Below are 25,657 nucleotides of genomic sequence, written 5' to 3' on the forward strand. Positions count from 1 at the left end.
TTTAAAAGTATAACTAGAGTAGTCTCATGTTATATATTAAATTCCCATAAACATAGGCAGTTATAAAAGTCATACCCTGAGAAATTCTACTGCACATTATTTACATTATCTTGAGGCATTTTATAAGCATGTGTGCTCATAAATTTGGGCCACACCCCACATCTGAAAACATGAATTTATGCCTAGCACCGGAAAAAAATGAAAATGACCGTTCCTCCTGTCTTAGCTTTCTAATCAAGCAATCCATGATTGATTACTGGCAAATGATAAGTTGAATTTGTACAATATTTTACTTTTTCAAGGTGTCTTCACATCTGTCATCTGAGAGAATTTCGGGGTCTGTTGAAAATAAAAAGTTCACAAAGACCTCCCCTCAGAGTCCCTAAGTGTTGCACTGACATTGCCAAGTTTCTGGGACTATGATGAGTATCTGCTTTCCACGGGATGTTTGCACACAAGACGTGGGCGGCCTCAGAGTTTAACCATGGTACAACTAAAGTACATCCCTATCGTGTGTGGGTGTCTGTTGCTTTACGAAATCCACAGGCTTAACCTTTGGCCCTTTCCTCCAACAGATCCTGAAACCCTGATGAACTGCATAAAGGAAATTCACTGATTGCAATTTTGAATAATTGACATTCATCCATCGCTGATAGGCAACGTCAAGGAGGCCCCAGGACATCAGATCTGACCACCCTGGTCTTTGAACAATCGCCCATGGGATCCATGGTTCCAGGAATGGTAGGAGTACCGTCGCCCCATGTAGAGACATGAAGCCAAGAGATTTCCTATGACTTGGCTTTCCCGTCGCTGGCCTCAAGGAGCCTCTGTACTACCTGAGGGGCTGTGGCTTCGGTGTGCGCTGGAAGTGGCACAGGGGTCACCCGAACTCACATGATCTCAGCACATGCACATACCTGTGCCCGCAGCTTCCTTCTGGAACTCTCATCTTGAGCTTGGCGTAAGACCTTGGGGTCAACCAAAGGTTCATCTGCTCTTTGCTTTCTCCACAGCTTGGTGTTCAGATACCATGCCCCATACCTCATCTTCACCCACTTCGGTCTATGAGGATTCTATAGACAGTAACACAGTTCCCAACATCATTGGTTTTTGTTTGTGATTTCAGTAAATCTAAGGTTTAGCTTTTGAGAGAAAACAGTATCATTACTGTAAGTTCATGATTGGTTCTCGCCAAAATATTTTATGATGTTTCATCATACTTCAGTTTTACAAAGGAAAGATGTTCATGGTTGACAAGATAACATAGTGGTTAGGAACATGGCCTTTGGATTCAGACAGACCTGGATTCATATCCAGCCTTTCCCAACTTCCTTCATAGTTGTGAGCCTGTGGACAGGCTGCTTAAATTCTTCATTTGTGCAATGGAGATAACAACAGTAACTCTCTTCCTAGTGCTGTTAAGAAGACTGAAGGAGAAGATCATGGAAAGTACCTAGAACTGATGTAAAAACCACATATGCGACCCAAGGGTAATGGCCATGAACAATAAACCAAAATAGTAAGTCATTTGACTTAGTAAGGGCCCAGTACCATACCCAGCCTCATAGATGCTGCACCATTTTTTACTACACTGCTATCTACTATCAACCTCTGTCTCTTTCATTGGAAGATAGAATGAGGAGGGAAAATAGACCCCATTCCTTTCCTTCTCCCGTTCCTCAGTAGTGAATCGAAGACGTAAAGAGAACCTTTTGTTGGTTCAGAGCCGGATGCACCATCCAAGCAGGAGATCTAACCCCTGAGTGAGACAAAGAAACATGAAACTGCAAAGATTCTGCCCCTTTCTTCTCTCGCTCACACTTAAATTAGGTAGTGGAATGTGTGGGGCATTCAGAGTCAAGCCACATATGTCTGACTACCACAGAGAAAATGGGACAGAGCAGTCAGGGAGAACTTCCTCCCAGACCTGAATTTAGCACTGTAGTCTCGCCATTCAGAGCACACTGACCTACTTGCCATTTCTAGAGCACACCTGTCACACATCGGCCCCAGTGCCTTTGCACTCACTGTTCCCTCTACTGTAATGCTCTTCCCCCGGACACCCACAGGGCTCAATCCCTTACCTATTTCATGTCATCTTTTCAGTGGTATCTTCCCTGACCATCCGGTGTAAAAGACAGTACTCCTTATCCTCCTGCCCTACCTCACTTTCTCAACATCACTTATCACCATTTGACACGCTGTATTTTTTCTTCTTTTCATTCTTTAAACGGTTAGCTTTAGAGATTTTTTTTCCTGGCCACATCTCCCTGCATCTAGAACAATTCTTAGCACATAATAGGCACTCAACAATTATTTCCTAAGTTAAAGTCAAGTTTCTTAACTTTGGCACCATAGATATTTGGGACTAGTAATGCCTTGTTGGGGCAGGGAGGCAGCTTTCCCATGCATTGCAGAACGTCTGGCAGCATTCCTGGCCTCTCGTCCCTGGATGTGTTAGCATCCTTGAGATGTGACCCCCAAGCATGTCATCACCTGACATTGCCCAATATCCCTCGGGTGTGAGAGAGGGAGAAAAACCACTCTCGGTGGAGAGTCACTGTATTCAAGGAAGCAAGGAGAGAGAGAAGAAGGCAGCAGGGAAGAGGAACAGAGTCTACACCATCACACCGAGAAAGTCGAGTTCTGGAATAAGTCATTTCCTGGAGTAACTAGTAATCTTTTAAGACTCAGTACTGTGGGGAGCAACCCGGACTAGACTAAGTTACTGGAATTAAGACTTATTCTATGCATCTGCTCTCCCACAATATGGGGCTGGGAGAGGAGAAAACAGCTTCTACGCAGCTGCCTCTTGCCAACTTGAGTGATGACCTCCAGGAGCTGATCCTGCTCCTGATTGGAGGAGAGCAGCGTACTCGGCGTGTGGGTAGCAGAGTTAGGATTGGCGGAGGAGGACTATAAAGGAGGAGAGAGACAACATGCACCAGGAACATCTAAGGGGAACATCTATCTGAAGGAACACCTGTGCAGCCCCCGAGAGAGCCGGCCGGCGGTGTGCCGCTCCCCCGCGGAAGTGGGGAAAAGTGGCAGGGGGAACCGCCCTTCCACAGAGGTGGAAGGGATGGTAGCCAACCCGGGAAGAACCAGCAGCAAACCCGGGGAGGGCCGAGCAGACAAAAAGAACAGCGCAGGGTCCTGTGTCGTTCCTCCGCGAAGAGGGGGAGCGACAAGTACAAACATAACTTCTTCTGTGATGGCTATACTGAACTGCTCCCACCTATGCTTCGTAGAAGTGATTCTTTCTTGCTAGGTTCTCTACATGTGACATCATCTTATTCTGGTTAACTATTCACTTGTTGGCTCCACTAGGCTATAAGCTCCTTAAACGTGTTTAAGGAGCATTTGTGTTGATTTGCTCCCTAAGTGCCCCCAGCTCATTGCCCTGAGTTTCCAGGTCACACTCGGGGAGGAGGAGCCCACAGACTCTGAGCTCGGAGGACAGAACTAAGAGTCCAGGGAGACCAAGGCAGCTGAGTTTGCGGCACATAGTAACAGAGGGGAGACAACTGCTCAGGGAGGACTCCCAAGGGTTACAGAGGGTCGGCTCTGTGTGGGGAGGAAAGGAAACTGTTCAAGGTCAGAGCAAAAACAAGCAAAGGATTAGAGGGAAAAATGCCCGGGACACACAGGGGACCAGGAACAGTGCCTTCTTCCTCCTGGAAAACCTAAATATGCACAAGACAATGAGAAGAATACACAGAGCATCTTACTACAATGTCAGGGAATAATTGGTCCTAGGCTGAACATTGCTGTAGTCCTTCCCAACACGTCTTAAGAGAAAGACCCAAAAGGATCAAACTTTTCCAAATAACTTGATTGCATCATATAATTAATTTCAAGAAAAGTTACAAGAATATGAAAATACACAACACTGAGTAAGGAAAAATTCACAATGCCTAACATCTACTCAAAGATCATCACACATATGTGCAGGCAATGATCCATAACAACAAGATAAATCAATTAATAGAAACTCACAAAGATCAGATACAGATATTAGCATTATCAGACAAGGCATCAGAACAGTTATAATAAGTATGTTCCATATGTTCAACAGATTAAGTAGAGACATGGAACACAGACTTATATCAAACTTCCAAAGATGAAAATTATGATGTATGAGATTAAAGCATACACTGGAGGGGTTAACAGCAAACAAAACAGTACAGAAAAAAAGATTTGAGAAGTGAAAGAAATAGAAGAGAATAAAAATTAAACAGCAGCTATGAATTTTAATATAGTTTCAAGCAGCCTCATTACATTGCAATTTGAGTCCTGGGAAGGAGTTGAAAGACAAAATACATTTTTGAAGAGATTATGGTCAAAATGTTCCCAAGTGTGGTGAAAACTATAAGCCTACAGATTGAGCTGGCTCAACAGACCCCAAGCATAAGAAATGAAGAAATATACACAAAAGTGTATCACAATCAAGCTGCTCAAAATCAATGGCAAAGAGAAAATCTTAAATTAGCAGAAAAGCAGATCCATAAAAACAAAGTTAGTAATGACCTAAGATACCTCATCAAAAGCATGCAACCAAGAAGACTGTGGAGGACAACCTTAAAGTACAGAAAAAAAAGCAAAAGAGGAACTCAGAATTCAAAATCCCCAAATACCTGTTCACAATGAAGACAGAATAAGGAGAGTCCAGACATACAGAGGCTGGAAGACCACCTCCCTAGCAAATCCACACTGGAAGAATGCTCAGGAAGAACAACCTGAAGAGCTACGGTTTGACCTTTTGGTGGTGACTCTCCATCGTTTGCCAACCAAAAGCTCGCCAGGTTTGGCAATAACCACCATGGTTCACAAAGCAGCATTTGTGCAATGATTTCTAAGTCCAGAGAATTGAGCAGTGTCATTCGGCTGAGAGTCAGGATGAGCAGGGGTGCAGGCCTTAGGGACCATGGACGTAATTTGTCTGTCTAGTATCATCTTGTATTTCACTTTTTAAGAATTTGAGAGGAAAACGGATATTAGTGATGGGAGGCACAGTTTCACAAACCTCATACAAGAGAGTTGGGAATGAAAGCACAATGCATATCAACCCAGATCAATCAACTGGGTTTAGTTGTAGAGGACAAAAGTCACTATGTCTAAAATATCAGAAATACAATCTCAAAGTCGGTGTGTAAATGGCAGAAGGTGATTAGAGATCATGTATTGTTTTTGACTCTCAGGGAAAGAAATTCCCCTCTCTGCCCCTGACTTAGGTGCTAAAGTCTGATATTGATTGGCACAATTTGACTGTGTGTGTGCAAGTATGTATTTACAGAGGCACAGCTACTTCCCTCTGGGACATAGACGCTATTTCTCCTCTCTGTCCCCTTGTTGTGCCATCGCCACAGCAACCTGGTGCCCAGGAAACAGCAATTTCTTAACAGTCAGGCAAGCAAGCATGTGGTCAACAACGGTAGCTTATGGTCAAAAAGACCAGTAAAATCTCAAGAATTCTTTGGACGTAAAATCAGCAGCATTTACAATCATGAACTGTACCAAATCATTAATTTTCCTCTTGTTCATGAATAATAAACATTCACGTATATTTTCACTAGTGGTTAGAATTTCAACATAAGAAAAACACACAAAGATGGTATCTGAAAAGTGACTATTCTGATACTAATAATAATTCTGAATGACATGACTTGATGGATAAGTGACTTTGGTATATGTATTAAATATTCATTTAATAAATGAAAAAAACTCGAGAATTATACTTTAAAAAGCCAGGACTCCCTGACACCAGAATTCAAGGACATTGAAGACTTTACTGCAATTTAATTTTCTTTGACAATCTAATTCCCCTTCTATAATCACCTGGGCCTTATGGGGTTTCCTCTTCTGGTCTAGTTCCTGGAAAAATCCTGGCTCCTGTAGCTTACTGAGCCCCACCCTACAGCGCAGCTCCAGGGGGACCTGGTTGGGCCTCATCACACGCAGCACGTCACGGCTCAGCCTGTTCCGAATGTCAACGTCGAACTGTTTCAGGATGAACTCTTCATCGATGTTCAGATGTCCCTGGAAGAATGCCAAGCCCATCACCAAGGACAACCGGTGAAATGCTCCCTGGTTGCCTCTTTAATCAATGGGAGGTTCTGACTGGTGTTGGGGGAGGTAGTTTGGAGGAAAGGTAGAAAATGCTTGGTCAGCATCCTTGGGGGCAAGAAGGATTTGGGGTCCACCGGGATTTGTTCATACATTGAAAGACGGGTTAGGACTTGCAAAAGTGAGTCCCTGTGGGAAATAGAGGGGCTGAGGAAATTCAGTCTGTTGGCTCAAAAACAAACTCCCCCAGCACTTCATAGCAACAGCATCCCTAGAGGTGATTCCTGACATGTCTGGACGTGTCCGCCATCGTTCTGCCCACAGCCCTGTAAGGGAAGCTGCCCTGGTCATGACAGAGACCGTGTTTGGCAACTCCACTTCCTCCCCCAGCCACAGAGGGTGGGAGTAGAGATGGACACGTCAACAGCAGCCACTCCGTAGGCTGGCAGTTGGCCTGTGATCCAGCTTAACAGCAAAAGATAAATTAGACTCAACAGACGCCTAGTTTGGAAAACAGAAACTGGAAAACACAAAGAGAATGAGCATTTGCAGCTGGGGCTGAAGCCAGAGTGAGACTTACAGAGAGGAGTCATGAAGGAGAGTCAAGGCATAAGGGGCCATGGAGAGGCAAACCCAAGCTGAACTCATAATGAAGCAGAAATGGAGCCAGCAGAATGAATGAGGTAAAGAAACAAATCGATAGCACAGGAGGAAAAGTATAAGCTAGTGCTGCGAAGAAATATCACAGGGTGGAGTGATAGGGACCTAGGCTGTAGAATTGAGATGGAGACGAGACCTGGGTCATGGGGGACTGAAAATAAGGCCACTTACAGGGCAGCTAAGTTAGTGACCCACTTCCTTACAGTTCCTGCCTAGATGGAGGAGGAGGCTCCCACATGGGCATGGGAAAAATGGAAGGGAATCAGGAAGCAACCAATGCGCCAGAAGATAAATGAGCAGTGGCTTGGACACCAGGTATAGTGGGCCCCGCCTGCCCAGTCCAGCAGACGCCTCCTTCCTCCCTCTCCATCAGTCCGTTCCTGCACACCCCCACCTCTGGGCTGTAAGGTTCCACAGGTGACCTGGCCTGGCCAGTGAGCATACTCCGTCTCCTTAATCAAGGTCGTTATTCAGGCATAGACATGGGACCCACATTAGTTCAATGAGAGTAAGCCCTGGACTTTTCCCTTTGGAAAAGAGTTGCACTCTTCCCACTAAGTTTCATGCTGGAAGGATACAAGATTGGAAATTTAGTGTTTATTTTTGGCATCTCTTGGAGCAGAATTGCCAAAAAATGAAGAGAGAAAAGTGTAGGCAAAAAGACAGGGACAACACCCAAAAAGCTTCTAGCACCTGGATCCGGCTGTGCCTGAAGCTCCTCGGATTTCTGGATGACTCTCTCTTCCCTCTTAAACCAGTCTGGATTATACTCCAGTCTCTTGCAAACTAAACAGTACTAAATAACATATTGACTAAAACATTAAAAAATGGGGTTCCGGGAATGCAAACCCTAGAGAGAGAGTCTTAAATCCAGGGCGACTATCAGGAATCTAGACATCCACAAAGCCTCTGGAACAGGGACAGGTAACAAAGCAGACTTCCGGAAGGAGAGCAACCTTGACAGTTGGGTCAAAAGTCCCTTCAAGTCAGAACAACTTTGTGAAGGTTATGGTCAGGGATAGCTCCCTGAGTCCTTCTAGAAGAATATGACTGAGAAAAAGCAATTTGAAGAAGGAGGAAAGGACAGAGAGACAAGAAACACTGACAAGGAAAATAAAAATATGAAATAACAGCAATGATAAGAGACATAAATTCAAATTAACTGCAAGCTTGAAGACTGTCCCAAAATTTCATCTACCAAGAGACATTTCTGTAGAAATGTCTTAGATGTATGTCTTAGATGATTTGACTTGGCTTTCATTGAAATACTACTTTTTAAACTTTTTAACCTTTTCTGTTTTTATTTATTTGAAAGGCAGAGACAAGAGACACAGACAGAGAATTTGCATGAATGGCTCACTCCCCAGATGACCCAATAGTGAAGATTGGGCTAGGCCAAAGCCAGGAGCCCAGAACTCAGTCTGGGTCTCCCACATGGGTGGCAGAAACCCAAAGCGCACGAGCCATCACCTGCTGCCTCCCGGGGTACTTATTAGCAGGGAGCTGGAAGTGGAAGTGGAGCTGGGACTTGAAGACAGCATTTCAGTAGAGGGCACAGGTGTCCCAGGTAGCGGCTTAACCACCTGGCCAAATGTCCATCCCAACACCAGTTTTATTTGTTTTGTTTCTCTTTTCTTGTTTTTTTTGTTTGTTTGTTTTTGATAGGCAGAATGGACAGTGAGAGAGAGAGAGACAGAGAGAAAGGTCTTCCTTTTTTCTGTTGGTTCACCCCTCAATGGCCGCTCTGGTTGGCGCACCGCGCTGATCCGAAGCCAGGAACCAGGTGCTTCTCCTGGTCTCCCACGTGGGTGCAGGGCCCAAGGACTTGGGCCATCCTCCACTGCACTCCTAGGCCACAGCAGAGAGCTGGACTGGAAGAGGAGCAACCGGGACAGAATCCGGCGCCCCAACTGGGACTAGAACCTGGTGTGCCAGCGCCGCAGGTGGAGGATTAGCCTAGTGAGCCGCGGCACCGACCAACACCACTTTTAATAAAAGCAACCCTGAGCGTGACTTTTAAAAGTAGTTCAAGGGGCTGGCATTTTGGTTCAGGAGGTTAGGCTGCCATCTGCAGTGCCAGCATCCCATATGAGGGTTGGTTTCAGTTCTGGCTGCTCCACTTCCAATCCAGCTCCCTGCTAATGTGCCTGGGAGGCAGCAGAAGATGGCCTGAGTGCTTGGACCTCTGAGACCCCATGGGAGATCCAGATGGTGTCCCAGGCTCCTGGCTTTGGCCTGGCCCAGGTCCATTGGATTGGATCATGTGGGGAGTCAACCACTGCATGGAAGATTCTCTTTCTCTCTTTCTCTCTTTCTCTCTTTCTCTTTCTTTCTCTTTCTCTCTCTCTCTCTCTCTCTCTCTCTCTCTCTCTCTCCCTCCCTCCCTCCCTCCCTCCCTCCCTTCCTCTCTGTCACTCTGCCATTCAAATAAATAAATGAGTCTTAAAAAAATGTAGGGTCAGGTATTGCAGCTAACTTACCACAGCAGCAAGCCAGCTGCAGAAGTCACTGACCCCTTTGCGGGCATTGTCCTGAAGAAGAGGACCATTGTCGCGGAGCAAATCCATTTCACTAGCTTTTTCTTCACAGGGCCACTGGCCTGAATGTGACACAGGCGTCTCCTTGGGACTAGAGATAACGAGATTATCCGTGCATGACCATACGAGGTACAGTGAATCCAAGGGGATTTCAAACAGCATTGTCGGGGAAAAGAGATCATCAAGTAAAAGATTCTGGGCCGGCATTGTGGCATAGAGGATTAAGCCACTGCCTGCAGTGCCAGCATCCTGTAAGAGGGCAGTTCAAGTCCCAGCTGCTCCACTTCCAATCCAGCTCCCTGCTAATGCACCTGGGAGGCAGTAGAAAATGCCCAAAGTTGGGGCCAGCACCATGGCACAGTAGGTTAATCCCCTGCTTGTGGCACTGACATCCCTTATGGGTGCCAGTTCTAGTCCCAGCTGCTCCTCTTCCAATCCAGCTCTCTGCTAATGGCCTGGGAAAGGAGTAGACGATGGCCCAAGTGCTTAGGCCCCTGCACCCATGTGGGAGACTGGGAAGAAGCTCCAGGTTCCTGGCTTTGGATCAGCACAGCTCTAGCCGTTGTGGCCATTTGGGGAGTGAACCAACAGAAGGAAGACCTTTCTCTCCATCTCTCCCTCTCACTGTCTATAGCTCTACCTCTCAAGTAAACAAGGGAAGGGAAGGGAAGGGAAGGGAAGGGAAGGGAAGGGAAGGGAAGGGAAGGGAAGGGAAGGGAAGGGAAGGGAAGGGAAGGGAAAGAAATGGCCAAAGTCCTTGGGCCCCTGCATGCATGTGGGAGATCCAGAAGAAGCTCCTGGCTCCTGGCTCAGATCGACCCCACTGTCAGGCCATTGTAACCATCTGGGGAGTGAACCAGTGGATGGAAGATCTCTCTCTCTCTCTCTCTCTCTCTCTCTCTCTCTCTCTCTCTCTGTAATGCTGCCTTTCAAATGAGTAAATTCTTATTTAAAAAAGAAGGAATTTCTAATAGTTTCTTGGAAGCTCAGAGGAATTGCATTTTGATTTTTCAAAGGTCACATTCCTATTATCAATCTCAACACCACAAGATAATGTATTATGATTAATTATAACAAATTTAGATAGCATTTAACCATTATAAGTTGCTATTTAAAATTCCAAGTATCACTTATTAAAATTATACCAGATAAAAACCCAAATTACTGTGTTTAAAGTTTACCAAAACATCACTTCTTAGCCTTTTGGCTAGGATCAAGTGTAAAGTTTACCAAAGCATCACACAATTTTTTAAAATTAAAATACTTTTTAAAAAAATATTTACTTATTTGAAAGTCAGAGTCATAGTGAGACAGGCAAAGACAGAGAGAGGAGAGAGATCTTCCATCTGCTAATTAATTCCCCAGTTGGCCACTGTTGCTCCCCCTCTTCGCGGAGGAACGACACAGGACCCTGCGTTGTTCTTTCGTCTGCTCGGCCCTCCCCGGGTTTGCTGCTGGTTCTTCCCGGGTTGGCTACCAACCCTTCCACCTCTGTGGAAGGGCGGTTCCCCCTAGCCACTTTCCCCACTTCCTCGGGGCAGCGGCACACCGCCGGCCGGCTCTCTCGGGGGCTGCTCAGGTGTTCCTTCAGATAGATGTTCCTGGTGCATGCCGTCTCTCTTCTCCTTTATAGTCCTCCTCCGCCAATCCTAACTCGGCTGCCCACACGCCGAGTACGCTGCTCTCCTCCAATCAGGAGCAGGTCCTGCAGCTTGTCAAGTTGGTGAGAGGCAGCTGGGTAGAAGCTGTTGCCTCCTCTCCCAGCGCCATATTGTGGGAGAGCAGATGCATAGAATAAGTCTTAATTCCAGTAACTCAGTCCAGTCCGGGTTGCTCCCAACAGATCCCCCTTTCTTTTTATTTTATTGGCGTTGATACGCGCCTGTCTTCGGTGTCCCGCGGCACACACTCTGCTCTACTTGCTAGAGTTGCCCACAGGTGCTTACAAGTCCTATCAATCAGGCAAACCGAATCTGGGTCCTCTCTTCGCCATGTTGTGAGGAGGTTTTTAGGCGCTGATGCGTGCCTGTGTTCGGTGCCCTGCAGCGCATGCTCTGTTCTGCTAGAACTGCCTGCAGGCGCTTACAAAACCTAGCAATCAGGCAAACCAAATCCAAGCCTTCTCATTGCCGTATTGTGGGGAGACTTATCGATGTTAATTCGTGCCTATCTTCAGTGACCTGTGGCGCATAAGCTGCTAGCTGCCCGCAGGTGCTCATCGCCTCACTAATCAGGCAGACCGAATCCAAGCTTTCTCATTGCCATGTTGTGGGGAGGCCTTTCTATTTCTCTATTTCTCTATCTCCGGGCATTCCTATTTCTCCCATTTTACTTCTGTCTGCCAACATTCCTATTTCTCTCATTTTACTTCTAAACTTCTGTTTCTCTTATCCTTGCGGCTTCCCGGCGCCCGCCCCGAGGCTGCTTCTCAGCGGCTTCCCGGCTCTGAGCCGCTTCAGCCCGCGCTTCTCCGATCTGCGCGGCTTCCCGGCTTTGCGCGGCTTGGCTTCGCGCGCGCACTCCGCGGTCTCACACTAGCCCAGCGTTCCCTATCTACTTGTGCCCCGCACGCTCTCTCTGCGCGCGGCAGCCTCCGCGAGTCACACAGCGTAGCTTACGTCTCCGCCACTAGCATTCAATCCAAGTTCCCCGGACTAACCTGGTGAATTCCAACCTGGCGACCCACGTCTCTGCGTCTGGTTCCAGATCTTCGCCTCTTGCTCCCCGGGGTGACTTGAAGAATTCCAAGGTGGCTTACGTCTCCGCCTCGGCCTGCACTCGCGGCTTCATCCTCCCTAACATTATTCTCTACCCGATATGTTTCCCTAAGTTTTCTTCCAACAATATTCCTCCCTCATTTCTCCTGGCCTCTCCCCACAGTCTGTATCCAAGTCTAAGTTTCTTATAGGTTTCACTTTCACTTTCAACCTGCAGTCCATATCTGAGTCTGTTTCTTCTTGCTTTCACTTTAAATCCTAACTTCTTTCCCACAGTCCATATCCAAGTCTATGCCTAGGCTTTCGATAGCTTCTTCCGGCACCTTTTCTGTCAGGCTTTTCCCTAGGCTCTTCGCTAGTCTCTCTCTCCGGTATTTTCCTGCTTCTTCCCTCCTAGGTTTCCTATCCGAGTCACAGCACCATTATGTCGCTCCCCCTCTTCATGGAGGAACGACACAGGACCCTGCGCTGTTCTTTCGTCTGCTCGGCCCTCCCCGGGTTTGCTGCTGGTTCTTCCCGGGTTGGCTACCAACCCTTCCACCTCTGTGGAAGGGCGGTTCCCCCTAGCCACTTTCCCCACTTCCTCGGGGCAGCGGCACACCGCCGGCCGGCTCTCTCGGGGGCTGCTCAGGTGTTCCTTCAGATAGATGTTCCTGGTGCATGCCGTCTCTCTTCTCCTTTATAGTCCTCCTCCGCCAATCCTAACTCGGCTGCCCACACGCCGAGTACGCTGCTCTCCTCCAATCAGGAGCAGGTCCTGCAGCTTGTCAAGTTGGTGAGAGGCAGCTGGGTAGAAGCTGTTTCCTCCTCTCCCAGCGCCATATTGTGGGAGAGCAGATGCATAGAATAAGTCTTAATTCCAGTAACTCAGTCCAGTCCGGGTTGCTCCCAACAGGCCACAATAGTAGGGCTGGGCCGGGCCAAAGCCAGGAGCCAGGAGCTTCTTCCCAGTCTCCCACGTGGGTGCAGGGGCCCAACCACTTAGGCCATTTTCTGCTGCTTTCCCAGGCCACAGCAGAGAGCTGGATTGGAAGTAAAGCAACTGGGACTGAAACCACCACCCATATGGGAAGCCAGCACTGCAGATGGTGGCTTAATCCACTGTACCACAGCACTGGCCTCCACTAAAAAACATTTTAAAAATTTTTGTAAATTTTATTTGAAATGCAGAGACAGACAGACCAGCAGAGAAAGATCTTCCATCTCCTGGTTCACTCCCCAAATGCCCACAATACCCAGGGCTGGGTCTGGCCATAGCCCCGTACCTGGAACTCATCCAGGTCTCCCATGTAGGTGGCAGGGACCAAGTGTTTGGGCCATGATATGCTATCTTCCAGGGTGCGTATTACCAGGAAACCGAACTGGAAACAGAGTAGCTAGGACTCAAACCAGAACTGTGCTATAGGATGCGGCAATCTGAAACAGTAGTTAAATTAAGATATAGATCGTGTACTACTACAGTCATAAAATTTAGTATTTCAGGAGCCAGCATTATGGTGTAACAGGATAAGTCTCTGCCTGCATCACCAGCATCCCATGTGGACATAGGTTTGAGAACTGGCTGCTCCACTTCCAATCCATCTCCTTGCTAATGTGCCTGGGAAAGCAGCAGAAGATGGTCCAAGTGCTTGGGCCCCTGCACCCATGTGGGAGACCCAGAAGAAACTCCAGGCTCCTGGCTTTGGATCGGATCAGCTCAGCCCTGGCCATTACTGCCATTTGGGGACTGAACCAGTGGATGGAAGATCTGTGTGTGTGTGTGGGGGGGGGGTGTTTGTCTTGCCTCCTCTCTCTGTAACTCTGCCTTTCAAATGAATTTTTAAAAAATCTTTAAAAAATACCAAAACAACTACTAGTCCAGAAGTGTATGAGTCAGCTTATACATTCACAAAGTTGTGCAACAATGATCACTCTCTAATTCTGAAACATTTTCATTACCTTCTTGCCCTCCCCCTCTCCAAAAAAAAGAAACCCGCAGAAGTATCAGCAGTCATTCTCCATTTCCACTTTGCCCTCCCCTGACAACTACAAATTTACTTCCTGTCACTGTGGGTGGGCTTAGCCTGGACACTTCCTCTGAACGGAACCACGCAGCATGTGGCTTTTGTGCCTGGTCTTTGACTCAGTCCCGTGCTTTCAAGACTCCTTGTGTTGTAGGAGTATCAGTTGCTGATGGTTATCTGAGTCACTGCCACTGTTTTGTCCCTTAGGGATAATGCTGCCATGGGCATTCCTGTATGTGTTTTTGTATTCAGGAGCTTCATGCTGCTACTCCTGCAATAAACACTTGACTGTTAACACAGCCTCCAAGGCTCTTCCTGGCCTGGTCCTTGCCTGCCTGTCTGGGTTCTCCTGAGACTACAACCCTCCCTCACTGAGTTCCAGCCATAGTGGCCTTCTTTCTGTTTCATGAATTCTTCAGGCTACTCCTGGCCACAGGGCCCTTGCACACACTGTTCCACCTGACTCAAAGTTTTCAACATTTCCTCACCTCCTTCACATCTCAACATCCCCTTCCCCAGGGGAGCATTCCCACCAGCTGCTGCTCCCTGAACTTACCTTTCATGCATAGTACCCATGTATAATTTATCCACCAATTCACTTGACAAATATGTATTAAGTACCAATAATGTGCCAGGCATCAGGCATTAGGATTCAGCTGTAAATAAAACTAAGTCTCTGTCCTCATAGCAAGTGAATAGGAGAAACAGATACAGAAGAGGTAAACAGAGGCCAGCACTGTGGTGCAGTGGGTTAAGCCACTGCCTGCAGTGCTGGCATCTCATTGGAGTCCTAGCTGCTCCACTTCCAATTCGGCTCCCTGCCAAGGTGCCTGGAAAAGCAGCAGAAGACGGCCCAAGTGCTTGGGCCCCTGCACCCACATGGGAGACCCAGAGGAAGCCCCAGGCTCCTGGTTGCAGATCAGCCCAGCTCCAGCCATTGTGGCCACTTGGGGAGTGAACCAGCAAATGGAAGATTTCTGCCTGTCTCTCCCTCCCTCTGTCTGTAACAACCTCTCAAATAAACAAATAAATCTTTAAAAAAAAAAAAAAAAAAAAACCTAGGGCACGTGATTGATTATAAATGACATAAAAAAAAACAAACAGGACAGGAAAGATGAAGAGACGTGGAAGGGGCCATTTTATTTATATAGAAGAAGGTCTCTATACTACAGTGGTATTTGAGAGAGACCCAAGAAGCAGGGGACCAAGCCATATACAACACCATGCAGCTATCAGGTGGAACAGAACAGCATGTGCAGAGGCCCTGAAATTGGAGCGTGCTGAGCATGCTCAGGGAACAGCTCAGAGGCCAGTGTCTGCAGAGTGACTAAGTGAAAGAGGATGAGGCAAGAGTGGTAACAGGGACCTGAGCGTAGGAGACCTCACAGGCAGTCATAGGGACTTTGGAACTTCCTCTAAGGAAGGAAGCAATCAGAGAATTTCTGGCGTGGGGCTGATTCTGACTTAAGCTTTGTAGAGGGTCATTTTGGCTTCTAGAACATTCTTTGTTTTCTCTTGCTTCGTGAAGCTCTGCTTAGTCTTCTTTCACTGGTCTCTCTTTACCTTCCTTTACCCATGAAGTTCTTCAGACAGGCAGGTTAAGCTGCCACTTGGGACACCCATGTCCCATGTCAGGGTGCCTGGTTTGAGTCCTGGGTACTCTGCATTTCCAATCCAGCATTCCTGCTAATGCACCTGGGAGGAAGCAGATGATGGCCCAAATGCCCGAGTCTCTGCCACCCACACAGGAGACCTGAATGGAGCTCCTGGCTCCTGGCTTCAGCCTGGCCCAGCCCTGGCTGCCATGGACATTTGGGGACAACCAGTGGATGGGAGCTCTCTCTTTCCCTCTCAATAATGGGAGGAAGGGAGGGAGGGAGGGAGGGAGGGAGGGAGGGAGGGAGGGGAAAAAGGAGGAAGGACAGGTAATTTTATCTCCTATGTGACAAATGGATGTGGAGGTAGGGGGTGGGGCATCACAGCTGGAGGCCGTGAGACCAGTTAGGCAGCTATTGCAATAACCCAGGAAAGAGATAATTGTATCTTGGAATAGCTGACAGTGGTGGAGAAGGTAAGATTCTGGATGTGTTTCAAAAGTAAACTCATTACAATTTGTGGACAGAGCGTAACTTGCTCTAGAAGCAACTGGAAGAATGGGGTTGTTATTTACTGAGCCAGGAAAGCCAGAAGAAGGAAGAGGCTTGGGAGAGAAATCAAGAGTTCAGTTTCAGACTTGCCTAGCCTGAGATGCCAATTACACAGCCAAGGGCAAAACTGGGCTGCCCACCTACAAGTGGACTGGATGAGGTCACTCGGCTGTGAGCACACATACGGAAAAGAAGCTGCCAGAGACCAAAGCACTTCACGGGTAAAGGAAAGTGAAGAGGGACCAGTCAGAGGGGACTAAGCGAGGGCCATGAGAACCAAGAAGGAAGAATGTTCTAGAAGACAAAAGGAGAAAATGTTACAAGAAAGAGGACACCATTAGTTGTGCCGCTTGCTACTGACACATCAAGGGTGGTGGTCCCAGAACACAGAGGGCGGAGGCAACCTGGGCCCAGGACAGGTTCAGTGCAATGCAGGAGAGGAAAGCCCACTGCTGGGAGTTGCAGAGACGACAGGAGGCGGCAGTGAGTGTGGGCGCCTCCTCCAAGGAAGCAGAGGCTGTCTAGGCAAAGGGCGCTGTTTCCAAGGCAGGAGACGCTACCTCGTGCTGTGGTCCTCGGACAACGGCCCCGAGCAGGTCAGGTGCCAGTGCCCGAGACCAGAGTCTCTGCAGATGTGACAAAGTCACGGAACTCAGATTCGGGGGGCACCCTGGATTGTCTGGGTGGGCCTTGAAAGCCATCACACGTGTCCTTAGAAGAGAGGAAGAGGAAGATTGGCTCACAGAAAGAAGGCAAAGCAGAGGCGTGTGGACTCTGGCCTGCAAGACCGGGTTAGGTGGCCACCCGTCAGTGATGTCCGGAGCTCCCAGCGGCTGGAAACAGCCAGGAATAGCTCCTGCCATGGCCCGTGGAGAGAGCAAGGCCCTGCCCGCTGTGGTCCCAGCACAGGGACACTGGTCACACACTCTTGGCCTCTACAATTTGGGGAGCATAGATTTCTGGTGTTTTCCGCCACCAAGTCTGTGTTAGAATGTCACAGAAGCCATAGCGAATGTGCTCCCACGTGTGCTGGCAGAAAAACTCACACTGCAAAAACACACCCTTATCTGGTGAAGTGATAATTTATTAACATACTAATATTGTGAATTCCATCTGTATTTTTACCTTCTCCCCCTTTTAAAAAATATATGTATTTGTTTATTCAAAAGAGACAGAGACACATCTTTCATGTCCTGGTTCATTGCCCAAATGCCCACAACAGCCAGGGCTAGGCCAGGCTTAAGTCAAGAGCAGGGAACTCCATCTGGGCCTCCCACGTGGGTGGAGGGGCCCAAGGACTTGGGCCATCTTCCACTGCCTTCCCAGGCATATGAGCCGTGAGCTGGATTGGAGGTGGAGCAGTCAGGACTCGAACTGGTGCCCATATATAATGCCAGCATCACAGGCAGCGGCTTTACCCACTACGCCACAGTGCCAGCCTCAAAACACCCAGGGTCTGAGCAACTTAATAAATAACCCAAGTGGCAAAGCCCAGGGCCAGGGTAGATGCCCTCCCTAGCATGGAGGAGCAAGGAGAATGTAGGCTTCCCATTGGGACTTCTTGCTCTCCAGGGGAAGAAGGCCAGAAGCGACGTGAGTGTGCCCAGTTACTGTGCCCACACTTCCCAGGGAGTAGACTAAAGGGCTGGAGGCATCACAACGAGAGACTGCTTGTGTCTCACCCCAGTGAACACAGGATTTAATACAGTGGAGTCTCCCCTAACCCACCTCCTTGTAGGTAACCCACGTGACCAGCAAAGCTCTCCACAGCCCCTGCCAAGCACCCAATCACAGGGCACACTCCTGCTTGCACCCTGGGTGCCGCGGATGGATGGGTTGCTGTCTAGTGTATTCTACTCTTCAGCACCCCCAGGGAGGTCACTGGATTTTCAGAGTTGAATGTGCACCTCAAAGCTAGTCAGGTGTACTTGTCATTGCACCGACGTGAGATACTTAGGTATGATGTCTGTTTGGGGAACTAGAGTGTGACTGAAAGACAGATGTTCCATTCAGCTCAGTGCTTTGGGAAGAGCGATAGAGTGATCAGTGCTGCGATTTAGGCCAGAGGACTGGGAACTTCAAGCAGTGGACTCATTCTCACAAAAAGGCTTTGCATTCAGAGACTAGCAAGTGAATATACGGTGAGGCTTCAGGATAAAGCCCAAGGTTTCCACTAGTCAGTGTCACCTGTCAGAATCCCCCAGGCCCCTGTATTAACCTTCCAGTTTTCCTTTCCTTTTTTTTAAAAAATCCAACCAAGCAGTAGTCTCAACCACTTTGAATCAAAAAGCTTCCGCAATAGGTAATTCAAAGAGCCACTGTAGGCCAGGTCTTGGCAAATCTCACCTTGTCAAAAGTCCCGTGGCACCTGCGTGTGCACCACTGCTACATGCATCACGTCCAGTTCAGAGGTCAGCGCCCAACCCAGGACTCCGCCCACTCCTCCTCGGGAACTTAGTCATGTTTGACTCTTTAGAATGATTCTAAACCCGGGAAACTTCCAGAACGTGAGGCTGGAATGTTTCAGCCCGCGTGGCGGGGTAAGAGAAGGATACTCACCGCCCCGGCGGGACTCCGGTGCAACGTTTTGTGAAAAGCTTCCTGGGTTCCTCCGCACTCTTGCCAGGGTCCTCACAATAAGCCCATGTGTCTTCCAGCTTCCGGTCCGGATCCAGCACGTGCAGCACCTTTAATAGGAGCTACAGACAGCAAGCCACTCTCCGAGGGTGCTATGGTTTGGATGTGGCTTGTGCCCCCAAGGGTCTGTGTGTTGGACGTCTGGCACCCAGTGGGGTGGCGGTGTGGAGGGGGTGGAGTTCTGAGAAACCAGAGCATGACAAGTGACAGGGAAGGAGAAGGCTGAGCACAGAGCTCCAGGAAGAAGCGGAGGGAGCCCAGGCACGCGGGTGCAGGTGCTCAGGCACAAGAACAGAGACCCGGATTAGACAGGCTTGTCAGGCCCTCGGAAGAGCAGAAGGTCACAGCGGCTGGAGCAAAGTGGGAGAGGGGGTGACCGGAGTCTAAAGTGCGGGGTGTGGGTCAGACCGCGCCACTGGAGGAAACACAGGGGTGCCTGTCTCTTGGGGCAGACAGAGGAAGGCTGCTCTGAGCCCCCGTGAGGCCCTCGCCCCGGGGAGCCCCCCTCTGCCCCTCCTTGCTCTCTCGCAGGCCCTCCCTAGGCAGCCAGAGAAAATGATTTTTTGGGATCCCAGGGAGACATGCCCACAAGCCCTGGGACAGATCACCTCTGCAGGCATGGCGCCTCCAAGATTCGCGTAGAGAGCCAACGGGTGCAGGGCTCGGCGGACTTCCACCGCCCTGGGCATCCCAGGCTGTCTCTCTGGTCGGACTGGCCTGGGAACCGTGCGATGAATCCGGGGCAGACAGCTCCATGAGGGGCCGCGGGCGAGCCGACCTCCGGCATGTGAGCAGCCTTGTCCCACGTCATCCCACCCGCTTCTTACAAAGACCCAGCTCCGGCTGTTCAGGGAGTCTGGGGGCCCCCGCTGGGCCCTGGGCTTTGCTGAGCACCTGGAAGGAAGACAAGGTGCCGGGTCATGCACACCGCAGGCCTGGCGGGGCCCCATCCCCGTGGGGCTGTCAGGGGGACTGGCAAGGGGAGAACTGAGTCCTCCTCACTCCCAGTTCACACCACAGCATCCCATTGGGCCAGGCCCCACGGCTGTTGATTTTCTTGTATATTATGCCCACAGGCTGCTCTCATTTCCCTCCCTTACACAGGCAAAGTCATGGTGATGGATTGGAAATGTAGCCTTTGTTTGCATCCAGCCCAGACACTTCTGGGTTGTCATTTTGTGTGCATGCATTCCTAATTTATTTCAAGGAGACTGTCTCTCTCTTGTTTGCCAAGCACTATGTTTTAAGGCCTTATCCATGCATCCTCATGAAAATGGAAGCCATCACTGTGCCTGCCTGACTCAGATAATTCCAGAGTGTTGGTCTCTTTCCCTGAACCTCTTCTTCCTTTGCACCAAATTTAATCCTTGTTGCACCCAGAAGCAAAACCATTTTGAAGAGACTCCAGCCTGATCTCTAGTGGGTCCCAAAAACTTCATGCTTGCCGTGTGTACCTGTATGTGTGTGTCTTTAGGGCTTAACACAGCTAAATTACGAAAATCTCCATGAAAGGACATAAAAGCATTAACTAAAAATTGTTCTCACTGCTAAACAGCTAACTGGCAGAAAGGTCTTGAAACCTAATCTGGAGACAGATGACCCACTCAGCACGACCTATGAGCAAGTAACTGCCCGGATGATTGGAAATCATCCCCAAATTGCTTTTCTGCACATTTGCAATTCAAACATCAAGCACTTGAGAAAATTAAATCTTAGAGCCTGCAGTTTTGTTTAAGCGCAGTCAAAACAACTCACGCAGGAGAACATGTGACAGAAGCGAATGCAAGCCTCATGGGACATCAGAAATGGCAGCAACCCTGGACAACACCCAGAGGACATCTGGTCCCCCTCCTCACCTTGAAGCCGTGTTCCAGCAGGTAAGGGAGGCAGCCAGTGGAAGGGGAGAGCTGTCCTCTGCTCCACATCCCCGCTCAGCGACTCTGCTTACCTCTCACACATCACCACACCCATGAAAAACCTTGCTTGACCCACAAAATAAAACTGATACACTTTTCTGAATGTTCACTTTTTCACAGATACTTCCTTCTTTAACCATGCAAGAGAGTACTGCCGGACATGTATCCTAAAGAAAACTCACATCTGACAAAGACCTGGCCACCAAGGGTCACAGCAGCTTTATATGTGTAGCAGGCAGAAGCCCCTGAACCACTCCAGCCTGTTCCACGGGCCACCCAGGCCCCCACCACCACTCGGTAATGGAAACAAACAAAACAGACCGCTGAGACCCCGCAGCTTGGATGGAGCTCACCTACTTTACACTGAGTGAAAAACAGCCTGTCTCAGGATGTTATGTATTGAACCATTCTAATTAGCATCCTCCCGAGAACGGTAGAAACAGGAATAGATGTGTTGCAGCCGAGGGTTGGGGAGCAGGAACAGGAGTGGTTCGTTCGTGGTGACGGAACAGTTTTGTATCTTGATGTATACACATCTCGACATCCAAAATACACACACACACACACACACACACGCAAGAACTAACGAAATCCAAGTAAGGTCTGCGTTCAAGGGACTTCGCAAGCTCCCTAAGTAAGGAGCCCTGGTGATGTAACAGGGTACAACCCCAGGCAGCTGCGGGAAGCCCATCTGGGACCTGTGTGGTAATTTTACAACTTCTCCCGCGACTACAATCATTGCCAAACAAGGTTTTCACGTGAGGGTAAAAAGGTTCGGGAAGAGTGTGCACTGCTGACACGTCTGCAGCGCCCACTCCCTGCCCGGGACAGGTTTGCCTGCGCTATCCCCGTGCGTGCTCACCAGGGTCCTATAAAAGGCATGCCTCTCACCGACCCCGTGGGGACGGAAGCGCGCCCCGGAGCAGCCACTCGGTGCCCCTGGCTGCCGAATCTCAGGAGAGCCGCGACCGTCGGCACCCGCCGCCCTGCCCCGGGGGTCCCACAGCCCACACAGGGACCCAGGCGCACCTGGCGGGGGACTCGGCTCCCAGGCCGAGCAGGCACCCACCCACCCGAGCGGCCTGCGTGGCCGTCAGTGTCCCCTCTGGACACGGCGCCTTCATAGCTGCACCCCCGAGGGCTGTGAGGCGAGGGACGGAAGCGTCCTTTGCCGCGAGGGGCGCCGAGCGCCGGCGGTTTCACATCACAACGACGCAGGTGCAGGTGACACAGGCCCCCGGCCCGGCTCCCCGCGGCCGTCCCGGGCCATTTCCCCCCAGCCCCCACCCCGCTTCCAGCCCCCGCAAAGCGCCGGTCCCGGGCGCCCCCGCGCGGGCTCACCCCGGCCAGCGGCTCATGCCGGCGGGCAGCACGGACGCCAGCGAGGCCGCCTGCCGCCCGGCGCGGTGCGACCGCCGGGCCCGGGGCGTGTGTGTTCTCGGCCTCCCGCTCCCGTCGCTGGGAGACGGATCCGCCGCGCCTTCGCCCCGGTGCGGCCGGCCTCCCGCACGCCAGGGGGCGTGGGCCCGCCTGGGAAGGGCGAAGGCTCGGGCTTCGCTTGCCCGTCCCCGCGTCAGTGTCGCCGAAGCAAAGAAAGGTCTTTTTGCTGGCGGCGGCTCCGTAACTCCAGGACTGCGCGCTGTATGGTCGCCGGCCCATTTCCAGCCCCTTCCAGCTCACACGCTCCAGCAGGGACGTGGCCCCGGGCGGACAGGTGCACGCGGAAGTAGGGGACTGTAGGAGGATGTATTCTGCTCTGGCTAAATCCTCTCGAGTTAAATCTAAGTGTTGCTCCCAGAGGAAATAGCAGAAACCCATTCTCCTGACTCTTGCGATAATTAAATTTTGCCTGTTGCGGTGGGGTGATTTGTCTAGCCCTTTCTCTGGAGTCGTCTTCAAACTCGCTGGGCATCAGTTAGCTTCACCTCTGGGCATTTATTGAGAATGTGGACTGGATCAAAGGAGCCCTGGCCAGAACGGTCCCAGAATCTCCCCTTCCTGCGTGTATTCAGCCGCCTCTCCGTGCACCTGAGATGGCTCTTGGCTCTGTCACTTAGTACACGCACCTCTGGGCACGTGACCTGAACTGTTTATAACTTCCATTAATTACCTCGCCTGCGAATGAGGAAATAATAGCTGCCTATAGGGTTATTGGGAGGATTCCAGGAGATCAGGATCTACTCAACACAAGCGCAGCCAATCAAGAAGCCCTCAAGAACTGCTGCGAAATGAGGAAGTGGTATTTGTCAGTTAATGAGGAAAGTTGCATGGGGAAATCACTGTAAGTAGCCCAACTATGTAGTTATTTTTATCATCTTGGTGTCAGTGTGATTGCAGATTTATGCTTTTATTACTCTGAGGTGGTGGGATTCCTCCACGAAACACATGGTGAGGGTCACGCCCATCTTGCCCTGGTACTTGCTGGTCCTCATTCAGCAAATATTGATGGTGTGCACCGTGCAAGGCCCTGAAGATGTAGTGCGCAATGAAACATGCTGGCACCGCGGCTCACTTGGCTAATCCTCCGCCTGCGGCGCTGGCACACCGGTTTCTAGTCCCGGTTGCTCCTCTTCCAGTCCAGCTCTCTGCTGTGGCCCAGGAAGGCAGTGGAGGATGGCCCAAGTGCTTGGACCCTGCACCCGCATGGGAGGTCAGGAGGAAGCACCTGGTTCCTGGCTTCAGGTCGGCGCAGTTCTGCCTTAGCGGCCATTTTGGGGGGTGAACCAACGGAAGACCTTTCTCTCTCTCTCTTTCACTGTCTAACTCTGCCTGTCAAAATAAATAAATAAATAAATAGAAAGAATGAAACAGACTTGGTCCTTGTCACCTTGGTACTTAGTATCGAGGGTTTGTTAAATTAATAAGAAACCATATATTGTCATATCCTCATTAGTTGACATGTGCTTCCTGTAGTAAATCCGACTCCATATTTGATTGGAAACAATTAACACTTTTTGATTTCACCACACATTCCATACTGTAAGTATATTCATTATTTAGGGAATGGTAGAAGCCAAGCACAATAAAATAATCAGGCTTTGAGTGAAAACAGTTATCGTTTTACACTGTATACTTAGCAAAGCTATCTTTCAATAACAGAAAACATCTTCAAAAAAGTTAAAACTGCAGCATTTATTGTCAGTAGATCACAACTAAAGAAAATTCTAAAGGTTATGCTTCAGATAAAGGAGAAATAATCACAAAGTGAATACCAAGAAGGAAAATGGAATGTTGACCAAAGAAAATAAGTGAGTAGATACTGTTAAAAAGTGCATTGTATAAAATAGTAATAGTAAAATATATAATAAGTAGAAGCTGACAAAAGAGATTTATGTGAATATCCTTTAATTGGGAAGAGGATAAATATATTGATTAAGGAAGTATAAAGAGCCGGCGCCGCGGCTCACTAGGCTAATCCTCCGCGTAGTGGCGCCGGCACACCAGGTTCTAGTCCCACTCGGGGCGCTGGATTCTGTCCTGGTTGCCCCTCTTCCAGGCCAGCTCTCTGCTGAGGCCCGGGAGTGCAGTGGAGGATGGCCCAGGTGCTTGGGCCCTGCACCCCATGGGAGACCAGGAGAAGCACCTGGCTCCTGCCATCGGATCAGCGCAGAGCGCCGGCCGCGGCGTCCATTGAGGGGGTGAACCAACGGCAAAAGAAGACCTTTCTCTCTGTCTCTCTGTCTCTCACAGTCCACTCTGCCTGTCAAAAAAAAAAAAAAAAAAGAAGTATAAAGAAAGATACACTAGGCAGATATTAACCAAAAGAAACTTCAGGTAACTATATTAATATAAGACAGAAAGGTCTTAAGGTAAAAAGATCATTACAGAGATAAAACTATCACAGATGTTGTTATATGTAAAGATAAAAGGTTAGATTGACAGACACACACTAAGGTACACAGCAGTATGTAATTCTCGATTGTTTGCACCTAATAACAGATTAAAATCCTCCGCCTAGCGGCGCCGGCACACCGGGTTCTAGTCCCGGTCGGGGCACCGGATTCTGTCCCGGTTGCCCCTCTTCCAGGCCAGCCCTCTGCTGTGGCCAGGGAGTGCAGTGGAGGATGGCCCAGGTGCTTGGGCCCTGCACCCCATGGGAGACCAGGAAAAGCACCTGGCTCCTGGCTCCTGCCATCGGATCAGTGCGGTGCGCCGGCCGCAGCGCGCCGGCCGCGGCGGCCATTGGAGGGTGAACCAACGGCAAAGGAAGACCTTTCTCTCTGTCTCTCTCTCTCTCACTGTCCACTCTGCCTGTCAAAAAAAAAAAAAAAAAAAAAAAAAAAAAAAAAAAAAAAAAAAAACATGAGTGAGTCAAACTGTAAAAAGAAATTGATATATACCAATCTACATGATTTGAATAAAACTCCAAGTAATAAGTTAAAGAGACCAAAACAAAAATGTCAGCAAGATGAACTTAAAGCTTGATCACATTTTGCTTATCCATTCATCTGTTGAGGGACACTTGGGTTGTTTCCACGTTTTGGCTTTTGTGAAGCGTGCTCACAGACATCTGAGCGCGCATTCCCTGCCCCCCCCCCCCAAGTACTTAGGAACTTAGTATCTCCTTTCCACCTCAGTGACGAGCCTGTTCTAGACGTCCATACAAGTGGAGGTGTATAGTATTTGCCCTTCCATGTTTGACTTTTTCACTTCACGCTTTCAAGGTTCATCTATATTGTAATGTGTGTCAGGACTGTTTTCAGTCCTTTGGCATGTATACCCAAGAGTGGAATTGCTGGCTCAAGTGGTGAATCTATGTTTACTTTAATGAGAACTACCAAGTTGCTCTCCACAGCAACTGTACCATCTTACATTTGCTCCAACGGTGCCTGAGAATCCTAATCTCTCCTCATCCTCACCAACACTTGTCATTGCCTGGGTTTTGTTTATTTGTATTACTATAGGCATCCTAGTTGAAGTGAAGCAGTAGCTTATTGTGGCATCGATTTGCATTCCCCTAGTGACTAAAGACGT

At 49.2% G+C, this 25,657-nt stretch overlaps 1 protein-coding gene across 4 annotated transcripts in view; it reads right to left on the minus strand.

The window, feature by feature from the left end:
- Nucleotides 1–22,690, minus strand: part of FAM47E (family with sequence similarity 47 member E) — a 30,446-nt gene extending 7,756 nt beyond the window's left edge. Inside the window, exons 1-6 of one of the 4 annotated variants that reach the window (XM_051819672.2) lie at nt 22,025–22,187; nt 19,376–19,661; nt 18,690–18,829; nt 9,207–9,354; nt 5,839–6,039; nt 918–1,073 (exon numbers count right to left, since the gene is read on the minus strand). In XM_051819672.2, coding sequence (XP_051675632.2) covers nt 918–1,073; nt 5,839–6,039; nt 9,207–9,354; nt 18,690–18,829; nt 19,376–19,661; nt 22,025–22,041 — 948 coding nt within the window. In that variant the 5' untranslated portion in view covers nt 22,042–22,187. Of the gene's footprint in view, nt 1–917; nt 1,074–5,838; nt 6,040–9,206; nt 9,355–18,689; nt 18,830–19,375; nt 21,686–22,024 lie in introns of those variants that run through there. The other 3 variants (XM_051819670.2, XM_008267719.4, XM_051819671.2) reach the window with 3 other exon arrangements.
- Nucleotides 22,691–25,657: the final 2,967 nt, after the last annotated feature.

Source organism: Oryctolagus cuniculus, chromosome 8, assembly GCF_964237555.1.
Source record: "Oryctolagus cuniculus chromosome 8, mOryCun1.1, whole genome shotgun sequence".
NCBI classification, from domain to species: domain Eukaryota; kingdom Metazoa; phylum Chordata; class Mammalia; order Lagomorpha; family Leporidae; genus Oryctolagus; species Oryctolagus cuniculus.